The following is a 21,367-nucleotide window of genomic DNA, read 5'->3' as shown; positions in this document are numbered from 1 at the left end:
CTAAACAATTCCAAAAGACATCATTACATTCAACTTAGAAACACAAATCTATGGACCAATTCTCATCATAGAAATTTGAGATTTTGTAGATTGGAACATAAGATAAAATTTTAATAGTCAATTTGTGATTATTAATGCATTACAATTTCTGTATAATTTGTTTATTCACGGTGTAACCTTCAAACTATGTTTAGCCAACTGTGAGAGGTTAAAAGAAATCTAACGAACTTTTGAATGATTTACTTATCAATAGCCACAATTGCTTGACTATCTACAAAGCTAAGCTCAGATAACAGCTATTATTTACACATAATTATGTTAAAAGCTTTGTTCATAACATTCTGTTTTCTGACCTTAAAATACACAGCATGCCTTCTACCCTCTTTATATAAGAGTGGTGTCATCATTACACAATATAATACTACTTGATAGAGTTCTATATTCATGTATTGTAAAGGAGATTAAAGTTCAAATAAAGTACACACACATTATATTTTGATGAAGGCTTCAAACAGCTTTATTGTATCAAAAGGGATACAGTTGTCAAATAAAGTCATTTCTGTCAGCAGAACTTACTGTTATATGTATGATATGTATAACTTATGAATTATGACAGAAGCTGTCCATCCATGGTTAATCATAGAAACAATAATTTATTATTTTGGCCACTTTTTTTTTATTAGTTGGTTTACGGATCCGCCGACCCTGTTTTTCACGATATTGAAATAAAAATAAAAACGATTTTGAAGATTTTTTTTAATTCCGCCGACCTTTATCTGTTTGAAGAAGTACAAATAAAAATAAAAACATGATTAAAAAAGATCGGTCTTTCTTCTTCCAGTCGGAATACCCTCGGAGTGGATTCGGAAATCCCGTGCGGTTCCCTGTTCAGTGAACGTTTCATGATGATCTAATGTGGTGAAAAGGAACCAGTTGAAAGGCGGTTCCCTGTTCAGTCAACGTTTCATCATGATTTAATGCGGTGAAAAGGAACCAGTTGAAAATGGAGGCAACTTCCAAGCAAGGACCGAAGCTCATAAACTCGGCAATCAATGTTACACGCAGGACTTCGGGAAAGTTCGGAGAGCCGACAACCTTGCTTCAGAAGTTGAAATGGAGGACCAGATACGATTTTAATATTGTTGCCTTGGAGATTTTCAGTGTAAATCTTAACGGTTGAACAAAATAAACATCGCTGCTGAGTCATGAATAATAAAAATGAAAATTATTTTTGAGATGGTTTGGGAAGTTTGGTTTAAAAGTTTGAACAACCGCTAATTTGAAACACTGTTTTAGACAGTCAGTGAGGTTGACTGCGGGTCAACTTTGGTTTAAGTGTTGATCAGAAAGTCTGAAACCCGTCGAAAGGGGTTGTTTTAGTTTCTCGAGGATTGAGCTGCATTTGTCATTACATATATGAGGTACAAATAATTATGACATCTGGCAAGGCTTTCTGGCATCCAAGATTTGTTTTAAATAGCCTTGCCAGACGTCACTTAAGGGAAGAATCTTTTAACTTGCTGCCAGGGATGGGTGTCTGATTAATTGGCCTTATTATATAAATACCTAAATACCATCCCACCGTACCCATTAAGATTTAATGGAACAGAGATATGGGATATGGTGGACAAGATCCCAACACAAAATCAGAACATGTATTACTGTAATAGAATGCCTGACAATTAAAATCACTTCAACATTTATAAAAAGGGACAATCCCAGAACACTTCGAGATATAAGCTTATACTTTATTAATAGCAGTGTAAAATAGCATAAAAAGCCTAAGAAGGACATGTTTTCATGTACCACATATGAAGGTATATGACATGCAGAGCGCATATGGTATTTCCTCAATAAGATTGTATTTTGTTATGAGGAATTTTGTCACTCCCTGATCTAAATTTGATAAATAAATACACAGAACAAAGAGAAATGCAATTGGTAAAGACACTTCCCTTTCATCAGGGACATGGTTTCATCAATCTACATTGACATTGGACTCCTTGTAACACATTAAATTTAAATTGAAACAGCAAGATAGAATCAATACCAAATTATGAAACGATCTGCATACATGTTTAGTACAAAATGCATAATACTATCATATCTATCTATCTTCCCGTCAAGGAGTGGACTCATTTTTGAGTGTATATACTCCAGCGATTATATTACTATTATATAGAGTAATGTCATTGTTTGTTTCTCTCCATTTTTGGTTAATAAAAACAGTATTAATTCCAATTTTTATTTTTATTTATTTTTCGACCTCCTACCCTACATTTTTTCATTGTTTTTATTTTTATTTTTTTTTCGACCTCCTACCCTTCCTTTTTTAAGAAGAATCCCGTAAACCAACTAATAAAAAAAAAGTGGCCTTTCAAAGTTAATTTCAGGCAGAGCCCATAAGGGTAGTAAGATATTTTATGATTTCTGAAACAAATTAGGTCAGTCTTCACATTCCCCTATAGGGCATAATGGAATGGTCTGTGGAATCAGTGCCTTGACAGAACAGAAAGGACCACTGCCAAAGTTTATAGTGCTGGCATATTTTTTATATTTCATTATAAAAATAAGGAGTTGTGGTATGATTGAAAATGTGACAACTATCAGCCAAAGTTCAAAGAAAAAATTGATGTAAGCACTTATAGGCAGCATAACAGCCTTTTTAAATAATGAGGAAAAACCCATAGGTATAGTTGGCTATAAAAAGCGCAGACATAAAAGATATGTAACAATTATTTTAAGAAAATTTACATCATTTACTTATAATAAAACAATTAATAAAATTTTGAAGCATGGTTTCTTCAAGAAGTACAGATGAAAGCTGCACATCTGAAATGTCAGGATGATTTACAGTGAAATATCCTTAGTCTATTGAACTGTCAGATGATATCTTAGGTACCCATAAAGTAAGGTTGAAATGTTCCAAGGTTAATCAATTAGACTGAGACTCAGCCAAGAGAATGATATAAAGACATAATCATTAATCTCTTCAGATAGACATGTGTACTGATGATGGCTTTGTCAAATACATGTAGGTTATATTTAGCTCAAACTCAAAACTTGATTCATTGTCATTTTACTAAGATTGGATGTTTATTATGTTTTCATTTTTAAAGTGTCACAACATGTCCGTAATATTTACATGTTTCTTGACGGATATAAACCTTTCCTTATAAATTTTCCTAATTTCTTCCATGATATTTTCTCCCTTTTTAAGGATGGATCAAATGAGTAGTTTGGCAAATTGGGGTTGTGTTACAACCCTGTCCATTTTTTAATAAATATTGGTTTAAAATGATATTGAACATGCCCTCATCGAGACTTAAATTTTCTCAATAGAAAGAATATGCTCTATAAAACAAACTTTTAAATGATACCTTGGCCAATCAGAACATCCCAAACACATCATGCAATCATTTATTTTGATAAAATCCTACTATTGCATTGCATTTAGTAAAACCTTGAATCATATTTATATAAGCAATAAATAATTGTTATATGAGGTCATTTAAAGAATTAAAAATAGTCTGAAGAGCATCTAAAATGAAATATACAGCCAAACTGTATTGTCCTTGAAAGCAACTAAAACAGTCTTACTTATGATTTTATTGACTTGACAACCTTAAATTAGGTCACTTGTAAATCATAATACACATTGGTGTTTTGACTATGATGGTACAACCACTGACAACATTATGCTATTAATCAGTCTGACATAGTACATGAAGAGGTTTTAAAACTTGGCAGCTGAATAAATTAACTCATTATCTGGTAAACACATCATACTGGAAGAGATCATTCCCTTGTCTATCAGCAGGTTATTTCTCTTTTATTAATTTCTCTTTTGATAAATAATTAATATTCATGCAGTGGATTATAAATCAGTGAAAAAAGTCTACCTTTATACCATCAAAGAATTACTGGTATAATAACGTTTTCATATTTTTTAAATATAATCTTTTATCTAAAAATCTTGCAAGTTTTAAAGCAGTAAGCTGAGGATTTTGTGACAACATAAAAGATTTTCTACGATGGCAGCCTAATCACATCAGCTGTAAATTCATTATACATGATTTCTCAGACAAATTCTCCAATAACTTTATGTAACTGTATTAGGTTATACCTATAATACACTAAGAACTAATATCAATAAAAGTACTTTGTAGACATCAATATCCTTTACAATTTCCTACCTACATCAATTGTTGATGCTGCATTAAAAAAGACGGAAATTTTACGATTTATCCACTCCTACTCATACAATGAATTGGTTGTGTTAATATGCCGTAATAAAATTCTAATGATTCACTGAAACTCAGAACCAGAAAGAGTTGTGTGTAAAAAAATGTTTTAATGGAATGAGACAACTGTTACATGGGAACTCTTTAATTAAAAAACCTCCACTCTATACAAATACATCTGCAGTTGATTAGCCTTAAGCATGTTAAGTACATTAAAACAACTGGTTATGAACTTGTAATTATTTTTTGAAAAACTCAATCCTCCTTACACTAACAGGATAACACATCCTATTTTGTAACAGTAATGTGGTTTATAGAGCCAGCAAATTTAGATACAACCAATTTAAAACTTGCTGGTCCTTTAAATTAACTTATTCTAAATGGTTAACAAATTTATCATTGTAGTAACATTTTTAATTAATTTCCTTTACCAGTATTATCATTGACTTATTTTCCTAGGTAAATATACTTATAAAAATATAATACTATTCAGACATTAACAATTATGTTCCAGTACTCTATTTTTGTATTGCACAAGGTCATAATTTTCCTAGACTGCTTATGACCTCTTTACTTTAAATCGGTTGGACATGTACCGATTGATATTCAAGTCTTGGAAAATATTGAATATTTTTTGTTGAATTGGGCATTGCGCTAGCTTTCAGTAATTGATTGTACTCTTAGTTTGGTGCGTTGTGTACTTAGTCATTTGTTTGGTGGTTTTTTATTGGGTGCTTTAAGTACAGATCTGACGAGGGTTGTGCATTTTCAACTGAATTTTTCCTTTAAAAATGTTTATTATGACCCTGTCCAAAGCCAGGAACACATAGTCCAGTGGTTGTTGTAAGTTGCTGTCTACACCAATTATTTTTCCTTCATTGTTTATTACATAAGTCAGATTGTTAGTTATTTCTTGAGATTCACATTCAGTCATACCGGAGTTTTTTTAGTTTACTATACAGTATGGGTTTTCCTCATTGTTGAGGGCTTTCAGGTGACCTATCTTTGTTTACATCCTTGTACTTTATCTTTGATGGCAGATTGTTTCATTAGCAATCAGTCCACATCTCCTTTTTTTCTAAATTTGAAAATAATATCTAATGCATAATTGTGCCCATTTTCTAATGTTAAATGATTGTCACTCGCAATTGGCTGTAATGGCAAGGATGCTAATAATTAATTATCTAACTTATATTTGAAAATCTCTGATATAACAGAATAACAATAAAATGTACATGTCATGTGGTTATGAAACCTTAAATGCACTCAATTAGTAAACTACAAATTGTAGCTAACAAAATTGACCTGACTGACAGGTAAAAGTTCTAAACACAGGTTGAGAAGTGCTTTACAAGTTGTTTATGCTGCAGTAACTGTCAAACATTAAAAGACTTTTATTTATCATTAACCAACTGTATTGCATACCATCATCAAAACCAACACTGATACCAAGTCCTTGTCATTTATGCTACCTCTATCAGTAAATGTACTTGTCATCAAAAGCAACCTTCCAAAGCTGCCACCACTAAACGAATCTTCTTGCCATAAAAAGTGATTTATCTATAAATATGCTTGTCATCAAAAGCATTGTGTGCCACTGAAACCACTTCTATACATGTATGTATTTGTCATCAAAAGTAATCTGCCACTGATCATGTTGATGCCACCTCTATTAATGAATTTGTCATCAAAATAACATGCCACTGATGCCACCTCTATTAATGAATTTGTCATCAAAATGACATGCCACTGATGCCACCTCTATTAATGAATTTGTCATCAAAATGACATGCCACTGATGCCACCTCTATGATTTATCTATACATTGTACTTTTCACCAAAAGTAACCTCCAACTGATCCCAGTCCAATCTATAAAATACAAAAGGAACTCACCTCCATCATCAAGAAGTCGCATCTGAATAAGACATGGATCTTCATGGTGTTCCTCTAAAACTGTGTCATCAGTAACAGCTAATGTCTGCAAACACAAAAGTAATTCCATAAAATTAACATGTCAATTTAAAATAACAGCATCAACATGTCTAAAGCCCCAGGACTTCCCGGACTGGTTATATAAATGAGTGCTTACTGTTCTGTGTTTTCAAATGGTCAATATTGCTGATCAGATACAAAATTAGAATAATGGAAATTTTTACATGAAATTTTTTAACAGCACAAGACTGTTATGGATATAAAAGAGAAAGCTTTCTAACATTTTTCTCAATGTTGAAAAAAAATAATGACAAAAGCAGCATAGGTGCAAATTCTGAGTTGTACTGTCAATCTATATGGATTTTCATTAACAGTTTTCTGTAGGGAAATAAAGTTTATCCTAATATATATTATTAAATCAACTTTGATAACGGTTGGATTAAATGCACAAATATTACTTGTATACTGTTGTGACCTTGACCTTTGGCAATAGTGACCTTGACCTGAACATAAAAAAATAACCATCTTCACCAAATCACTCAGAGCCATTTTACAATCAAGTGTGGGTAAAGATATTGTTTATGGTACAAAAGTTATTGTCTGATAATAGAAATGTAAATATCTGGAAAAGCCAGACATACCATTCATCATATTGTAGGAAAAACAAGGTTTACATGAAACTGTTGATAAGGTCACACATTATTTTATGTATACAGGTTCAATAGAAGGACAGAACAGGAGAATGTTTCTGGTTTTACACAGGAAGCAAACAATAAAGAATCAATTCTTTCACAAATCAACATAATAAGCAAATTTTCTGATGAACTAAAAGATCAATTCATACTTCAGTAGCGGAAATAAATGTTTGTATAATTTTCTTTTGAAAACAAGTCCCAGGTAGAATCAGATTTCATTTTCTTTCATAAAAGTTTGAAAGCTGACCTAGAATCAATAAATACTTGAAGATCATAGATATGCCAAATCTGTGACTCATCAAGTGTTTCTTCTTGTAATATCAGAAACGAAGGGATAATCTCAAAACACAAAACATATTTATGTTCTCCTCAATCTTTGTAGTGTAAGGTCAATGTCATACTATTTATTTAGACTTTTTACTCTGTTCAGATAGCATCTAATTCTTTTCCAAAATTTACATTTAATGGGTTTCTCAAAATCTTTGATCTACAACTGCATTGTATATAAACCTATGATACTATTTCACCATGTGTAAATCTGGATGTGTACAGTGATGCAATCCAATGGAAATATGTCAATAGTAGGATGGGAAGAAAGTGCCTACATAGACCCCCCACAGACTTTTGTCTGGAACAATCCTGAAAATGAACTTTTCATCTTATACATGTACATACTTTTTTCTACACTTAAATTACATTTGCAGAAATTCATGATAAATCTTAGAAAGAAAGGATATTTTTTTTAATAGGGAATAAGATTAAGATAACTGAATTTTGTGTCTTAAAATTAGAACAGTTTTGTTCCTTTGTGTATGATTAAACACAGGGAATCAATAGTTGAGCAGCTGCACCACTCAATGCATCTAATATTGCATGTTCTTCAATACTAACATGTCAACTTTGGAGATTTAACACAAAACCTTAATTAATTTACTTCAATAAAGAACCTCTGAATCTTAATTCTTCTGTTGAGTTCAGAAATAATCAAATCAACAATTTCAAGACACTCTTAATTTGAAAATCAATTTTCTCAACATATAAATATCTGGATTAAAATAAGCTAAGCCTGGGCCTGTTGTTTTAATTTGATTCCCAAGTAAATGACTAAGACACAGCTTAGAAGAATTGGGTCCTTCAATGGAGTTTATTTTCAACCTTTTGTATCTGTTTTTAAACTAACACTGCTTGTCTCCATTATTATTCATGTGTTTGTGTTTATGTTAAAAAAATAATGTATTAGACCTTCAACTTAATCTAAAACAACTTTTCACAAACTTGCAAAGCTTGAAATTGGGAAGCAATATATGTATATCATGCAAATACAGCCTTGTTTCTTCAGTCAGGAACCTACTTCGTCAAAATTATCTCCCCATTACGCCAGTTCAATTTCACAATCGTAGAAACGGAAGCCATTGTAGGGATGACGCGCTACCAATTTTGCTCTTGGAAACCGATAAATTTATCCACATTGCACCATTACGATCCTTATATGTCAGGGTTTTTTTTAAAGACAAATGTATCAACTAGCTAATGAGCATAAGTTAATAATCTTGTCTGCATTGATTCAACTTAAAACTATTGTCTGTTCGGTTGTCATGTGGAATTTTCGAAAATTCATAAACATTTAAAAAAATTCTAATTAAATATTTCGTGGAAGGGCAGATTAGATTTTTTTAGTGTATGAAGACTATAAACTCTAGTTATCACATACAAAAAATTAGAATTTTTCGAAGATATGCATTTTCATCATCCAACTTGAAAGACTGTCGTCAAGTACTTTCAGTAAGAAAATAGCTATTCGAACACACCTTCTCTGTTTTTGTGACTCATTAGATAGGTATTTCACTTGTCAGACCCATATATTTCATCTTTTAGTACTGTGATTTTTTTGTGCTATAACATCAACCTTTAGCTTTAATGTATAAAAATGATAGAATCTGAAGCGAGACGATGTATGAAATATTCTTACTTTGTACGATATCAAGACAAAATACCCAACTCAAACACGCCCTAACATAAAAAGGCGCACTCGATTTTCTCCTTTCGATACAATTGTTACCCATTTTTTGAATATTTTTCTTCAGTCACATAATAGAAGGGCAGACACGAAAATTACTGAACTTATAGATTGATATGTTTTCCGTCCTTGGTATTTTTTTCAAAAAAATCGGAGGTTATGCATTTTTGTCATCCAACTTGAAAAATACCCATGTCGTCGACTTGATATCTAATTGTTCTGCTTAACTATGAACTAGATAAATTGAAAACTTATGCAAATGGTGTTTTTAAAATAAAACACCTCGTAATTGAGAAGAAAATTGCAATTTTTTTTGTTTCTATTAACTTTTAAAAATTTTGTAACTATAGTAAACAATACAGAATACGTTTATCGCCTTCTCTAATAAAGAGCTTCGATTCTTTTGTTCTATTTCAACCTGGTTTCCGACTGTCTTTATTTTCCTCAGTTGGATTACATTTTTTATCAGTAGTTAATCTAACTATTTTTTACAAGTGAAACTGTATCTGGATATGTGCATGTCAGGATTTCTATCTTTCTTGACAGATATTAATTTTGTTCACTGACCAAAGGTTTTCTAATAACCTTGCCTTTAACTATCTTTCTCCATATCTGTATATTTAGATTAAGGGTATCAGGTTTACGTTTGGTACATCTTGAGATAAACAATACATATCTAGCCGGCCCATCTAGAAATTCGGAAAATTATTATTGATCTTCCTCGTCTAGATCAGCAGATAGATCGGTGAACTGGTAATTCCTCGACAATACAAAATTTGCAGTCACCTAAAACTAACAAAATTCTATGGCACAATTCATGCATCACAACTTTTTCATTAGTTAAATTTGCCTTCTCTTTGTAAAAATCTAATGGATTTTATTCATCAATAGGCTCAGGTAGATTCTTTTTATTTGGATTTAATATGAACGCTAACAAATAATCTTTTATATATTGTAGTACAAACATATCATGGAATATTTGTACTGAACAAACAAGGTTATTCCGGCTTATAGAAATTCGTTCAAATCTATCTTCATGTAATGTTAGAAGATATTTAAAGGGTTTTAATGGCAATGACAAGAAGGCTAATATATAAACTGAAGTTGTCCTTGGGGGGTTTTAAGCAAAATTAATGTTAATTCTAAGTAATAATTTGTCAAATGTCCTATTATGGAAAAACAAGTTGTAATGACAGTTAAACGTTAGCAGATAGTTGATAAAACAGGTACACAGAGACTTGTGTAAGGTTGGATGATTGTCATCTGATCTGCTTTGGCATGTAAAAGGGAAGATTTTCTCATATATTTGAGTGGTTGAGTTATTTATTCTAATTTTCCTTCAAAACAATTCAGAAGTACCAGTCTAATACATTGCACCTATGCTATTTGGATTAAAACACTCAATCTTTTAGCACAGCACATATTGTACCCTAACAGTAATATTCCACAAACCATACTTGTATAAAGTCTTACTTGATTAGCTGACTGAGAAAGCTGGTTTTAATGACTGTTTTATGCCATCTTTTCAGGGGAAAACCTGGGATTGTACCAGGATAAATATGGAACATCTCCCCCTGAGCTATTAGTGTACCTACATTGTAACAAATTCTTCTACAAGGATAAATATTGCATGCCTCTATCACATTTGTTGCTAAAGGGTTCTCAAACACAAATTCTTATAAATTTACATCTACAAGGTGAAGGTCACTTCTAGGCCATTCAAACATATTAAAAATAAAGGCATGTGGTAGCTTTTAGACTGAATTCTCCTGTTATTGTTTTTGTTGCATGTTATCTAATCTATTATAAAACACAACTGCGTTTTTGATGCATTAAATCAATGAATAACCTTCACCAAAGAACTGCTTACATATATATATATTAATTTTCTCTATAAATATATTGAATTAACTTCAAGTTGACTGGGGATCTGGTGAATTGACGAAATCAATTATCTCAGAATATCTAACTCTTACATAAGATAATACCAAGGACTAACACTGTAGGTAATTAGAATGTTTCCTTGGAGATTCTCTATATTATGATGAATGAAATAATTATTTGCACTCTTACAATGTCATTATACATCACATTATAATGATATAATATATGCACTCTTCATATCATAAAAAGAAAGTCTTCTCTTTAAATAATTGATAAAGTACTCTTATTAACCTTACTTTAAACTCTATTCAACTTATCTATCAAAAGTGCAATTATTGAATTTCTGATTATTACACTGATGCAGTTATATCTTTGTGTTTTTTTAATTATAGTCTTAAATTCAACTTCTTGTAACAATGACAAAATCAGATAGACATTCTCATTTTATGACAAGTGAGGGAGTTCCGAGGACAATAATAGACTACTATAGGTCATGTAGGTACAAAACGTATCCCCTGCCTTTTTTTAATTGAAAAATATACCGGTAATTTTTAGCTCAAACTTGACAAAAAAAATCCCTCCATTATGCTTAGGACTTTTATTTCGATTACGTCTAATTACTCCCCTTTCCAGGAAGCATGTAGTTGTCATTGACCAGCAATATCTATGAACACAAACATTCCTTGTTTAACATTTCTTAAATAAACCTAATACTTGCTTTCTGTTTATACCATTAATTCCTGAAAATCCTGCAAGATATTTTTTTTATTTCTATGTTTTTGTTTATCAAATAAAAGGAAAAGGTAAGTAACTTTGAGGAGAGGAACCTAGAGGAGGAACCTTCATGATGTAGCATTATATCTATATACCAGTCATTACCTATATTTATTGCCAGATAATTTGATGAAAGATAACACAGTACATTGTCCTTGAATTATAAATGTACTTAGACAACAATACATCTAAAAGGTTATCAGATATATTAGATTGTAAAAACATAATGGAGAATGGTGTTACTTCACAAATATCTAAATGTTGCTCCTTAACAACACCTAAATTGTCAAGTGTCTCCATAATGCCATAATGTTTTCTTCTCACCCAGCTTAACATTCTTTTACTCTTTGCAAAATAAAAGGATGTATTGGGTATACATCAATGACTCAGCAACTCATTGAAGCAATCAAGGGGTCAACATAGAGTGTTCAACACTAACAGGTGTGTGTCCTCTCACAAGATTCTCTTTCCCAATATCTATATCCAATGACAACTGGTTCAGATCAGGATGTTAAGTGAAAGAGAGGCAAACGATACCAAAGGGACATTCAAACTCCTAGGTCAAAAAATAAACTGACAACGCCATGGCTAAAACAGAAATAGACCAACAGAGAAACAAAAGTACACAAAACAAAACATAGAAAGTTAAAGATAGAGCAAAGTATGAAGTAAGTAAGATGGTGTATGATGGTTAATCTTTTTGAAAGAAGTCAATTCTCAATATTCCTTTGTTATTCAATGGAAGCAACAAACTGAACATCCCTTCTCCTGATTCACTATGTACGTTTTGAACTGGTTCTAGTCCTGAATCAACCAACAATCAATTATATTTATGTGACAGACATTGACAACATGTTGGGTGACATAAGTCTGTTAACTCATATAAAGTACATCTCTCCTTTCTAACCAACAACCACATGATTGTCCTCGTTCCCCTTAGTGAGTATTCTAACATTGGTGTTTAACTCACCTTTTCAGAATGATTGGATAAGACAATGATAGCTATTATAAGACATTGACAGCTATTTACTTCAGTTTTGTATCCATTTCTCTGTAAACTACTCTATGAGCCCTCTTTTACTGTAGATGTGGTCAGTAGTGACCAGCCCCACCATACCTACACCTGCTATCAAATAACATTGTAGGGGAGGTCAGTACACACTTATGTCTAACTCGCATTTGTAGAAATAACAGCTGTGCACCACTGTATAAGTGCTCTCTGCTCTGTAAACTTTTACTCTATTAGTGATAGTCCACAAACAGGTAGGTGTGGTCAGTAGTGACCAGTCCTGACCACAATTACACAACACCTTATGTCAAACTTACCTTTGTAGAATGATTATATGATTGGATAACAGCTGTGTACCACTGTGTAGTGCCCTCTGCTCTGTATACTTCTACTCTATATCCCACTAACACAGTAGGTGTGGTCAGCAGAATCTTCTGACCATCCTGGTAATCAAACCAATTCTTGACAGCTTGTCCAACCTGTGGGAACCTCTCTACTGTAGGATGCTGCAGCTGCTCTCCTTCCTGAAGTACAGTAGAAAAATGACTATCAATTATCCCAAGAGTGGACAGAATTATCTATGAGTCCTTAATTATGTTTCTGTAGCAAATCATTGGTGAAATGACCCCTGACTGATAAATCAATTTGCAGGTGGTCTATGTAATGCCCTTCAGATGACCTACTTAAGAATACCAATAGTTTCTTTGTGTAAACACTTAATAATCAGGTGATGGAACATCTCAAAGTACTTAACAGTGATTCAGTGATTGTAGACAAAGACTGCACTTTAGGGGTATCAGATAACCACAGCATAAAGACCTGCTAATTATTCTGCTTCTATAATCTGATGAATTTGTTTTGTAGGAAAACAATGACACAGTGTTATGTAACAGCTAGGATGATTTTGAATGTTTAAATTACTTTAAAAAGAAAGACATCTTATAATGCATTTCTGTATGAATGTGAACTTTTAGTCTCATCTTTAAACATCTGTGTAATAGAATAAATAATTGGTTCAAATTATTATAAAATAATGTATATATAATTGTCTTGAAGATAGTAATGCTTGTAGATAATAACAAATTGTTTTGCCCTGTTAGTTTCATTATAGACTATGTATTTAACAGACCTGAACCAAGCGATTTTCAGTCTGACTTTTTACAGATAAGTATCTTGGATACACTGTCCAAATGTTGAAATAATGGTAGCTATCGAGGTTTAACAGTTTACTTTATTCTTTAAAATAGCTGTGATTACATTTCTTTTGATTGAACTATCAAATCTGAGACTAATGATGTGTCAATAAGGAGAGTATAGAGGTACATGAGCAGTATAGAGGCAGATGAGAACTTAGTAAACATGTGTCAATACACAGTATAGAGGCACATGAGAACTTAGTAAACATGTGTCAATACACAGTATAGAGGCAAATGAGCAGTATAGAGGTACATGAGAACTTAGTAAACATGTGTCAATACACAGTATAGAGGCACATGAGCAGTATAGAGGCACATGAGAACTTAGTAAACATGTGTCAATACACAGTATAGAGGCACATGAGAACAAAGTTAACCATGTGACGATAAGGACAGAGGCACATGAGAACTTAGATAAACATAAATTTCTGTGTCAAAACAATCTTTAACCAACTTAACAAACTTGTCCAAACCTTCATACAGTATTAGTTTATTACATGTTAAAAGCATATTTTATGCATGTTTTTAGACATAAATATCTTTTTTATTTTAAATCATGTCTGACAAGTTGAAGAAACAAGCAGACAAACATGGACAGTTAGAATGATAAATGATATGGTGTACAACATTGTGAATTCTAATTTACATTTATTACAGAATTCATAAAACTTAGGAGGTGTACCTTCTTTATCTAATTTGTATGAATAGATTCCAAAGGCCAATAACAATATGGATATTTTACGTTCAGCTAAAAACATAAATTTACGTCTTCATAAATCTTGAACAGGAAAAAAAACAAGTTTTATTTGTCAAAGAAAATTCATAGCATTGTTGAGTTCTAAAAAGGTATTGATTTATGAGTGAGATGTTTGTTTGACATTTGAGTTTAGTCTAGATCAATACTGACTTGACAGAATTATGTAATATCAAATCTTCCCCTTACATTAATTATGTCTTTTATAACAGTATTTCAAATGCAAGCCAAAATAGTACTAAAGAGATGCAGTTTCTGTCTCTAGTGATCAATAAACAAATAGCAGTGTTATGAAACTGATGAGTATTTCCTCTTGTTCTGAACTAACGATCTTTCCAAATAAAGAACTAATGCTGATGACCTACTTATTTTAATATCAACTTATTTTAGAAATTCTGACTTGCGTGTTTATATCAAACTCATGATTTTTAATGTATCTTATGTATAAATGTAGCAATATATCATGTGTATGCAGGTTTATCACTGTATCAACATGCTTGTACTGTAAATTTAGAAATTATTGCAATGTTTTTAATATTGCGAAAATGTGACTGGGTTAGGCCATAATAAATAATAGGTTTGTTTGCCCAAACGCTACCTACCCAGAAAAAAGCTGCCTACTCAAATTCTTTTATTGTCCTGATTTGAAGAAGTTTTTTTTTTAATCAAATAGGCATGAAGACTAATAAACATCTGATACTTCAATTTCTTTTTTGGAAAAAAAAAGAAAATGCCTACCTACCTACCCACTGTCCCAACCTTGGGTAGGGTTTGGGCAAACCAAAATATTTTTAAGTGTGGCCTTATTATAATCACAATAATTTAAACTCTCATTTTGAAATTTTTCATATGAATTAAACAGAAGTTTTGTCAATATTTCATTTTATTTATTTATTTTGTTTGCAAAATCTTAGTGCATTGTTTTATGTGAATAAATGTATTGCTGTCCATCAAGGTCGTTATTTGGGTGGAAAAAAAACATTCTCATGAAAATTTGAATATTTAGAATAAAAACAAAGCAGCAACCATATAAAGAGGAACTGTTTACACGTTTTGAGCTAAATGAAGGCTATGCTAAGAATAATTAAATGTAGGCCGATTACATATATATAATCTGACAAATCCAACATGGCCAATTATATTATAAATAATTCATAAATAAATACATGGGCTAAATAAGTAGCAGATTAATCGACTGCAATATGTCACCTAACTATAAAATATAAGTAACAGTTGTCAGAATGAATGTGTTGTTTTTTATTTAGATAAAACTATTAAGAAATGTAACCATGAATAGTAAATCTATATCAATTCTTTGTCAATCTATTTTACAGGCACAGACAGAGCTCAAACAAAAATCAATTTATGGATAGAGTTTGTTGGCAAACTTCCACATGAACATTTGATTTAAGATGACTATAAAGATGACCTTGTCACAATCATACATTATTCATATCATCACTAGCTAAACATTAATTAACTTATCTTTTTTAAGTATATAACAGGAAGTAAGTCATGTGTGACTATAATTATAACAGCCTGAAGCAAATTATCCAGAAACATGGGCAAGCTGATTAAAATGCTATTCCCATTACACCAATAAAGTCTCTTATCATTTTGGATGCACTTCAAACAATTTTTTTCCCAATGTTCAGCAACATTAAAGAATTGATTTCATTGCACTTGCTCCCATACATACATTAAATGGAATTAAAAATCTTCCAGCTGACTTAAATTATTAGTTTTTTTGTCATTAAAGCTTTTACTATCATCCCACAACCTGTGATAATGTTTCCTGTAGGTTGTTTGAATAATGTAGTAGACATTCAATCATTGTTGATGTAAATGCAGACTTTGTGAAAAAGAGGGTGGATGGTCATGAAAACTGTGGATTACAAATTTGAGGATAAATTTCACCTTTTCAATGAGACAGCAATCCAGCAATTTTATTAAACAAAATCTTTTTATTAAATTTATTATGGAAAAATAAAATCTTTTATTTTTATAAAAATGAATAATTTATAACTGACAGTTGTGGATCTGGTAAGTTGCTTTTCTAAATCAGTTTATTCCTACATCTTTTATTTATAAAACTGAAATCCTCATATAATCATCAGGACAAATATTGACCAGAGGCTTGTGAATATTTGTGTGAACTCAGGGGCGGATCCAGCCATTTAAAAAAGGGGGGTTCCAATATAGGTCCACATTCAAATGCATTGATCGTCAAAAAAAAAAAAGAGAGGTTCCAACCCTGGAACCCTCCCCCTGGATCCACCACTTGAACTGGTAATGCATAGTAAAGTATGGAAAGAAATTAAATGAGGTGCTTGCCTTCCAATCCTAACACTGCTTTTAGTTGAACATTACAAAAATGAATTTAAAGTAGCAATTCATATACATAATGCTATTACGTCTTTATCAAAACTACAGCTCAATCACATGTCTGTATGTAAACAATACCTTTTCATTAAGTTTCAATAGCATTAGTGTTTAAAAAATTCTATATTTAAACTTCCATTTAAAATATTCACAACCTTTAGTAATAATGTATTAAAAAGCCCTATTTACCAAAGTTAGATTGTGTTCAAGGTAGAATTAATATTGGACACGTTTTATAACTGAACAAAGAAAATTTCTCAAGCACAAATAATGTTCAAGTTAAACTCAAATATTGACATAAGAAGGGAGTATTCAAATGTATAATCTTGATTTAAAGGAACTTAACAAACAACTCTATAAATATAACTATCTAATACCTGTAACCAGCCAGGTAGGTCATGGGGGGAACTTCTCACAACATACATAGACTTAATAAGATGTGGCAATGAGACAACCCTCCTTCCAAGTCACAATTTGTAAATTAACCAATCATAGGTCAAAGTACAGTCTTTAACACAGAGCCTTGGCTTACACCAAACAGCAAGCTGTAAAGGGCCCCAAAATGTATGTCTACTACAAACATTAATGTACCGAAATTTAAAAGATTTTCAGTGATGACCTCACAAGATATTACCCTTTAATTCATTGATTTTGGATTTGGAGATCAATATGGTAAATCCTTCCATGTGTGAAAATGCCAAGTTGTCTTTTTGTAAAGAAAATAACCAGAATATGTGTCCATATGATACTTTACTATGGTTCCTCCTACTGCCACTTTTCTATGTTTACAGAATTGCCAAATTTGGATCAAAACCTTACTGTGGCTAATATTTAGAAAAATGTACATAAAAAAATGTATGCACTTACTTTCAAGTTGATGTTTATTGTTACCACATCTTTATGATTTATTTATTATTCATAATGCCTGTAGATATTCTTATCATTAATAATAGATTCTTCTTGTAATAAGAAGTCATTAGGCTCTCATGTATTTGTTGTTGGGTTTGTTAACATTTTATTTGCATTGAAAAACCTTGCATATGCAAGTAGTAGCAGGGGGACCTACGGTTTTGTTTTTCTGTAAAAACAAAATAAAAATGTGTAAATCAAGACCTTTAAACCCACAATTTTAAAAGGAGACAGTAACATAAGGTGATAATAAAAATACCAATTATTTATTACACTTATAAATATCTTTACTATTTCACTATACTAACCTGAAAACTTTTTATAATCTTTTCATCAACAAATGCAATCTGCTTGTCCACTAAAAACTCAACTGGTTTTCTTCTACTTGTAGCACAACCTGATCTGTCCACAATGCAACGGAAATTCTGTAAAACAAAACTCATTTTTTATAAATTCAATGAAAGGGAAATAACTCAATCCTAAGAGGTTAGACCAATTTACTTCAAACCTTAACCTTTTAGTGTTAAATGCAAGAGAAAAGTATTTCATATACATGACAAAAAGCTCATATATTTTTTTTAAAATTCTAAATCATTGCACTTTTTATAAATACACTCATGGGAAATGTCTTAAGGAATATATATCAAAACAGTCCATACTATCAACTGTTTATTTGACCTTGAATGAATGTAATCAAATCCAGCTGTGTATTGGGTATGAAAGTAAATATTGATTTCAAACTGTTGCTTAGGAACATCACAGATCATGTCAAATTGTTTCTATTTCTACACAGATTATACAATCAAAGAACCTGGTATAATCTACAATAGGAAAGTGAGAACTCACAACCACACTTAACAAAGACTGTGGCAGATATACGTTATTTGTCTATACAATTTATTCATCCTTTACATAAAGATAGGTTGTTTTTGTTGACCATATAATAAAGGTGCATTGTGAGATACATAAATAGATCTCATTAGTTGATAGAACTGATATACAGCCTGAGTAGCTAATACTGACTGTTGATGTCTGATCTCCATATTATGTGTTGATATACCAGGTAAACAGAATGAATTGCACAGGTGGTAATCAAAACAAGTTGATACACCTTATACATATAGAATGAGTATGTAAAGCTTGCAAAAAGTTATAAATTTTATGTATCTGAAGAGCTTTTACAATGGGAGAATAAAAGACCATTTCTTGCTTCACCTTGCAGAAAAGACAGCATTTCACAGTTGTTCATCTTTTTACAACATTATGAAATACTACACCCAGTATTTACCCACATGAAATTGCTACAATCAGTGAACACCACACAATTTCTTAACTCAGCGAACACCACAAAATTTCTTAACTCAGCGAACACCACACAATTTCTAAACTCGTACAATTGCTACACCCAACAAACAGTACAAAATTCTGCACCCAGCAAACAATGTATACTTATTGACTGGGTATGAGTTGAATTGTAAGTTTATTATCCCGGAGAAGCAACTATTGTCCTGAGCAGCCAGGGGCAATAGTTGTATCCGAGGGACAATACACTTACTATTCCACGAATATACAGTCAGTAAGTGCTTTATTATATCGAAAAGACAACAAACAATAACTGGCGGTGATAAAAAGAAGAAACCAAACCATAACATTTACTTCTTAGATATATTATATATGTCCAAATGCTAAGGCTATGTCTTGCACTGACGTGAACCCTATACTAGATACAATAGGTAAAACACAATGTCGTTACTCCCATGTTATTTTCAAAATCCTCCAATCGCATAGCTGCATTTAAAATTCTGCTGAATATTATGACGCTTGCAGTCAAATAGTTTCACCCAGGTCCAATAGTTGGAAATTTTTGACCGGTCCAATAGTTCAAAGATTGTAATTCGCAAAATAATGAAAATATTGTGTACTTATTTTATATAGAAAATGATAACTGAGGTAAAATAATAAAACATTCTGACCCCAGCAAACAAAACAACACATTTCTACACTCAGTGAATAACATACATTAATGCCTCCTTCACACGGTCATTTAATTCAAATCAAATGCGCATCGAATTCGCTGATCGAATTCACACACACTTCTATTTTTAATTCGAATTGATTCGATTTTCGAATTTATTCGTATAAACAAAAACGTATTTCTAATTAGAATTGGGTAATTCCAATTGGCTAATTCGAATTACCCAATTCGAATAAGAAATATGTTTTTGTTTATACAAATTAAAAGTTAATGTCGTTTGGACAGTAAAGCCAATTTGATGCGCATTGTTATTCAAATTAGAATTGATGTTAGGACATAAAACGTTTCGAATGCTAATTAAACTAATTTGAATAAGTTAATGCTAATCAAATTCGAATTACATGTGAACCCATCATTAATTCAGCCAGCAAACAGAACAATAAATTTCTACACTCCGTGAACATCATAAAATAGGTACAGCCAATGAACAACATTCAATTGCAACACTCAGTGAACAACATACAATTCCTACACTCAGTGAACAGCAAACAATTGCTAAATTTCAACACTCAGTGAATAACATACCACTGCAACACTCAGTGAACAACATACAATTGCTACACTCAGTGAACAACATACAATTGCAACACTCAGTGAACAACATACAATTGCAACACTCAGTGAACAACATACAATTGCTACTCTCAGTGAACAACATACAATTTCTACGCTCAGTGAACAACATACCATTGCAACACTCAGTGAACAACATACAATTGCTATACTCAGTGAACAACATACAATTGCTACGCTCAGTGAAAAACATAAAATTTCAACACTCAGTGAACAACATACAATTGCAACACTCAGTGAACAACATACAATTGCTAAACTCAGTGCACAACAAAAAATTGCAACACTCAGTGAACAACATACAATTGCAACACTCAGTGAACAACATACAATTGCAACACTCAGTGAACAATATACAATTGCAACACTCAGTGAACAACATACGATTGCTACACTCAGTAAACAGCATAAATTGCAACACTCGGTGAACAACATACAATTGCTACACTCAGTAGACAGCATAAATTGCAACACTCAGTGAACAACATACAATTGCAACACTCAGTGAACAACATACAATTTCAACACTCAGTGAACAACATACAATTTCAACACTCAGTGAACAACATACAATTGCAACACTCAGTGAACAACATACAATTGCAACACTCATTGAACAACATACAATTGCTACACTCAGTAGACAGCATAAATTGCAATCCCCAGTAATCAAAATAAATTGGTTCATCCATTAGACAGCATAAATGCTAAACTAAGCGAATAGCACAAATTAATGCACCCAGTAGATGGAATAAATTACTACATGTATACTGCTGAACTCAGTGGATAATTATTTATTAAAATGTGTTTTTGATAGATCAACATAAAATCTTTTGACAAAGAAAACCATTTCAAAATTGCACCAACTCATTTAATGGTTAAAGGCCCACAACTCTTCACACATCATAGGTCATGCTAGAAACACAATTTTTAACAAAGAAATCACAGATTCAATGTGTTTA

At 31.9% G+C, this 21,367-nt stretch overlaps 1 protein-coding gene across 1 annotated transcript in view; it reads right to left on the bottom strand.

Annotated features, from left to right (window-relative positions):
* LOC134714982 (lysine-specific demethylase 3B-like) overlaps positions 1 to 21,367 on the bottom strand; it is an 89,524-nt gene that overhangs the window by 41,650 nt on the left and 26,507 nt on the right. Inside the window, exons 3-5 of the mRNA XM_063576773.1 lie at positions 18,106 to 18,222; positions 12,874 to 13,080; positions 6,139 to 6,223 (exon numbers count right to left, since the gene is read on the bottom strand). Of these exons, the coding sequence (XP_063432843.1) occupies positions 6,139 to 6,223; positions 12,874 to 13,080; positions 18,106 to 18,222 (409 nt within the window). The remainder of the gene's footprint in view (positions 1 to 6,138; positions 6,224 to 12,873; positions 13,081 to 18,105; positions 18,223 to 21,367) is intronic.

This window comes from Mytilus trossulus, chromosome 4, assembly GCF_036588685.1.
Source record: "Mytilus trossulus isolate FHL-02 chromosome 4, PNRI_Mtr1.1.1.hap1, whole genome shotgun sequence".
NCBI lineage: Eukaryota > Metazoa > Mollusca > Bivalvia > Mytilida > Mytilidae > Mytilus > Mytilus trossulus.
The sequence above is the reverse complement of the archived record's forward strand: the minus strand, read 5'-3'. Positions and strand labels throughout refer to the sequence as shown.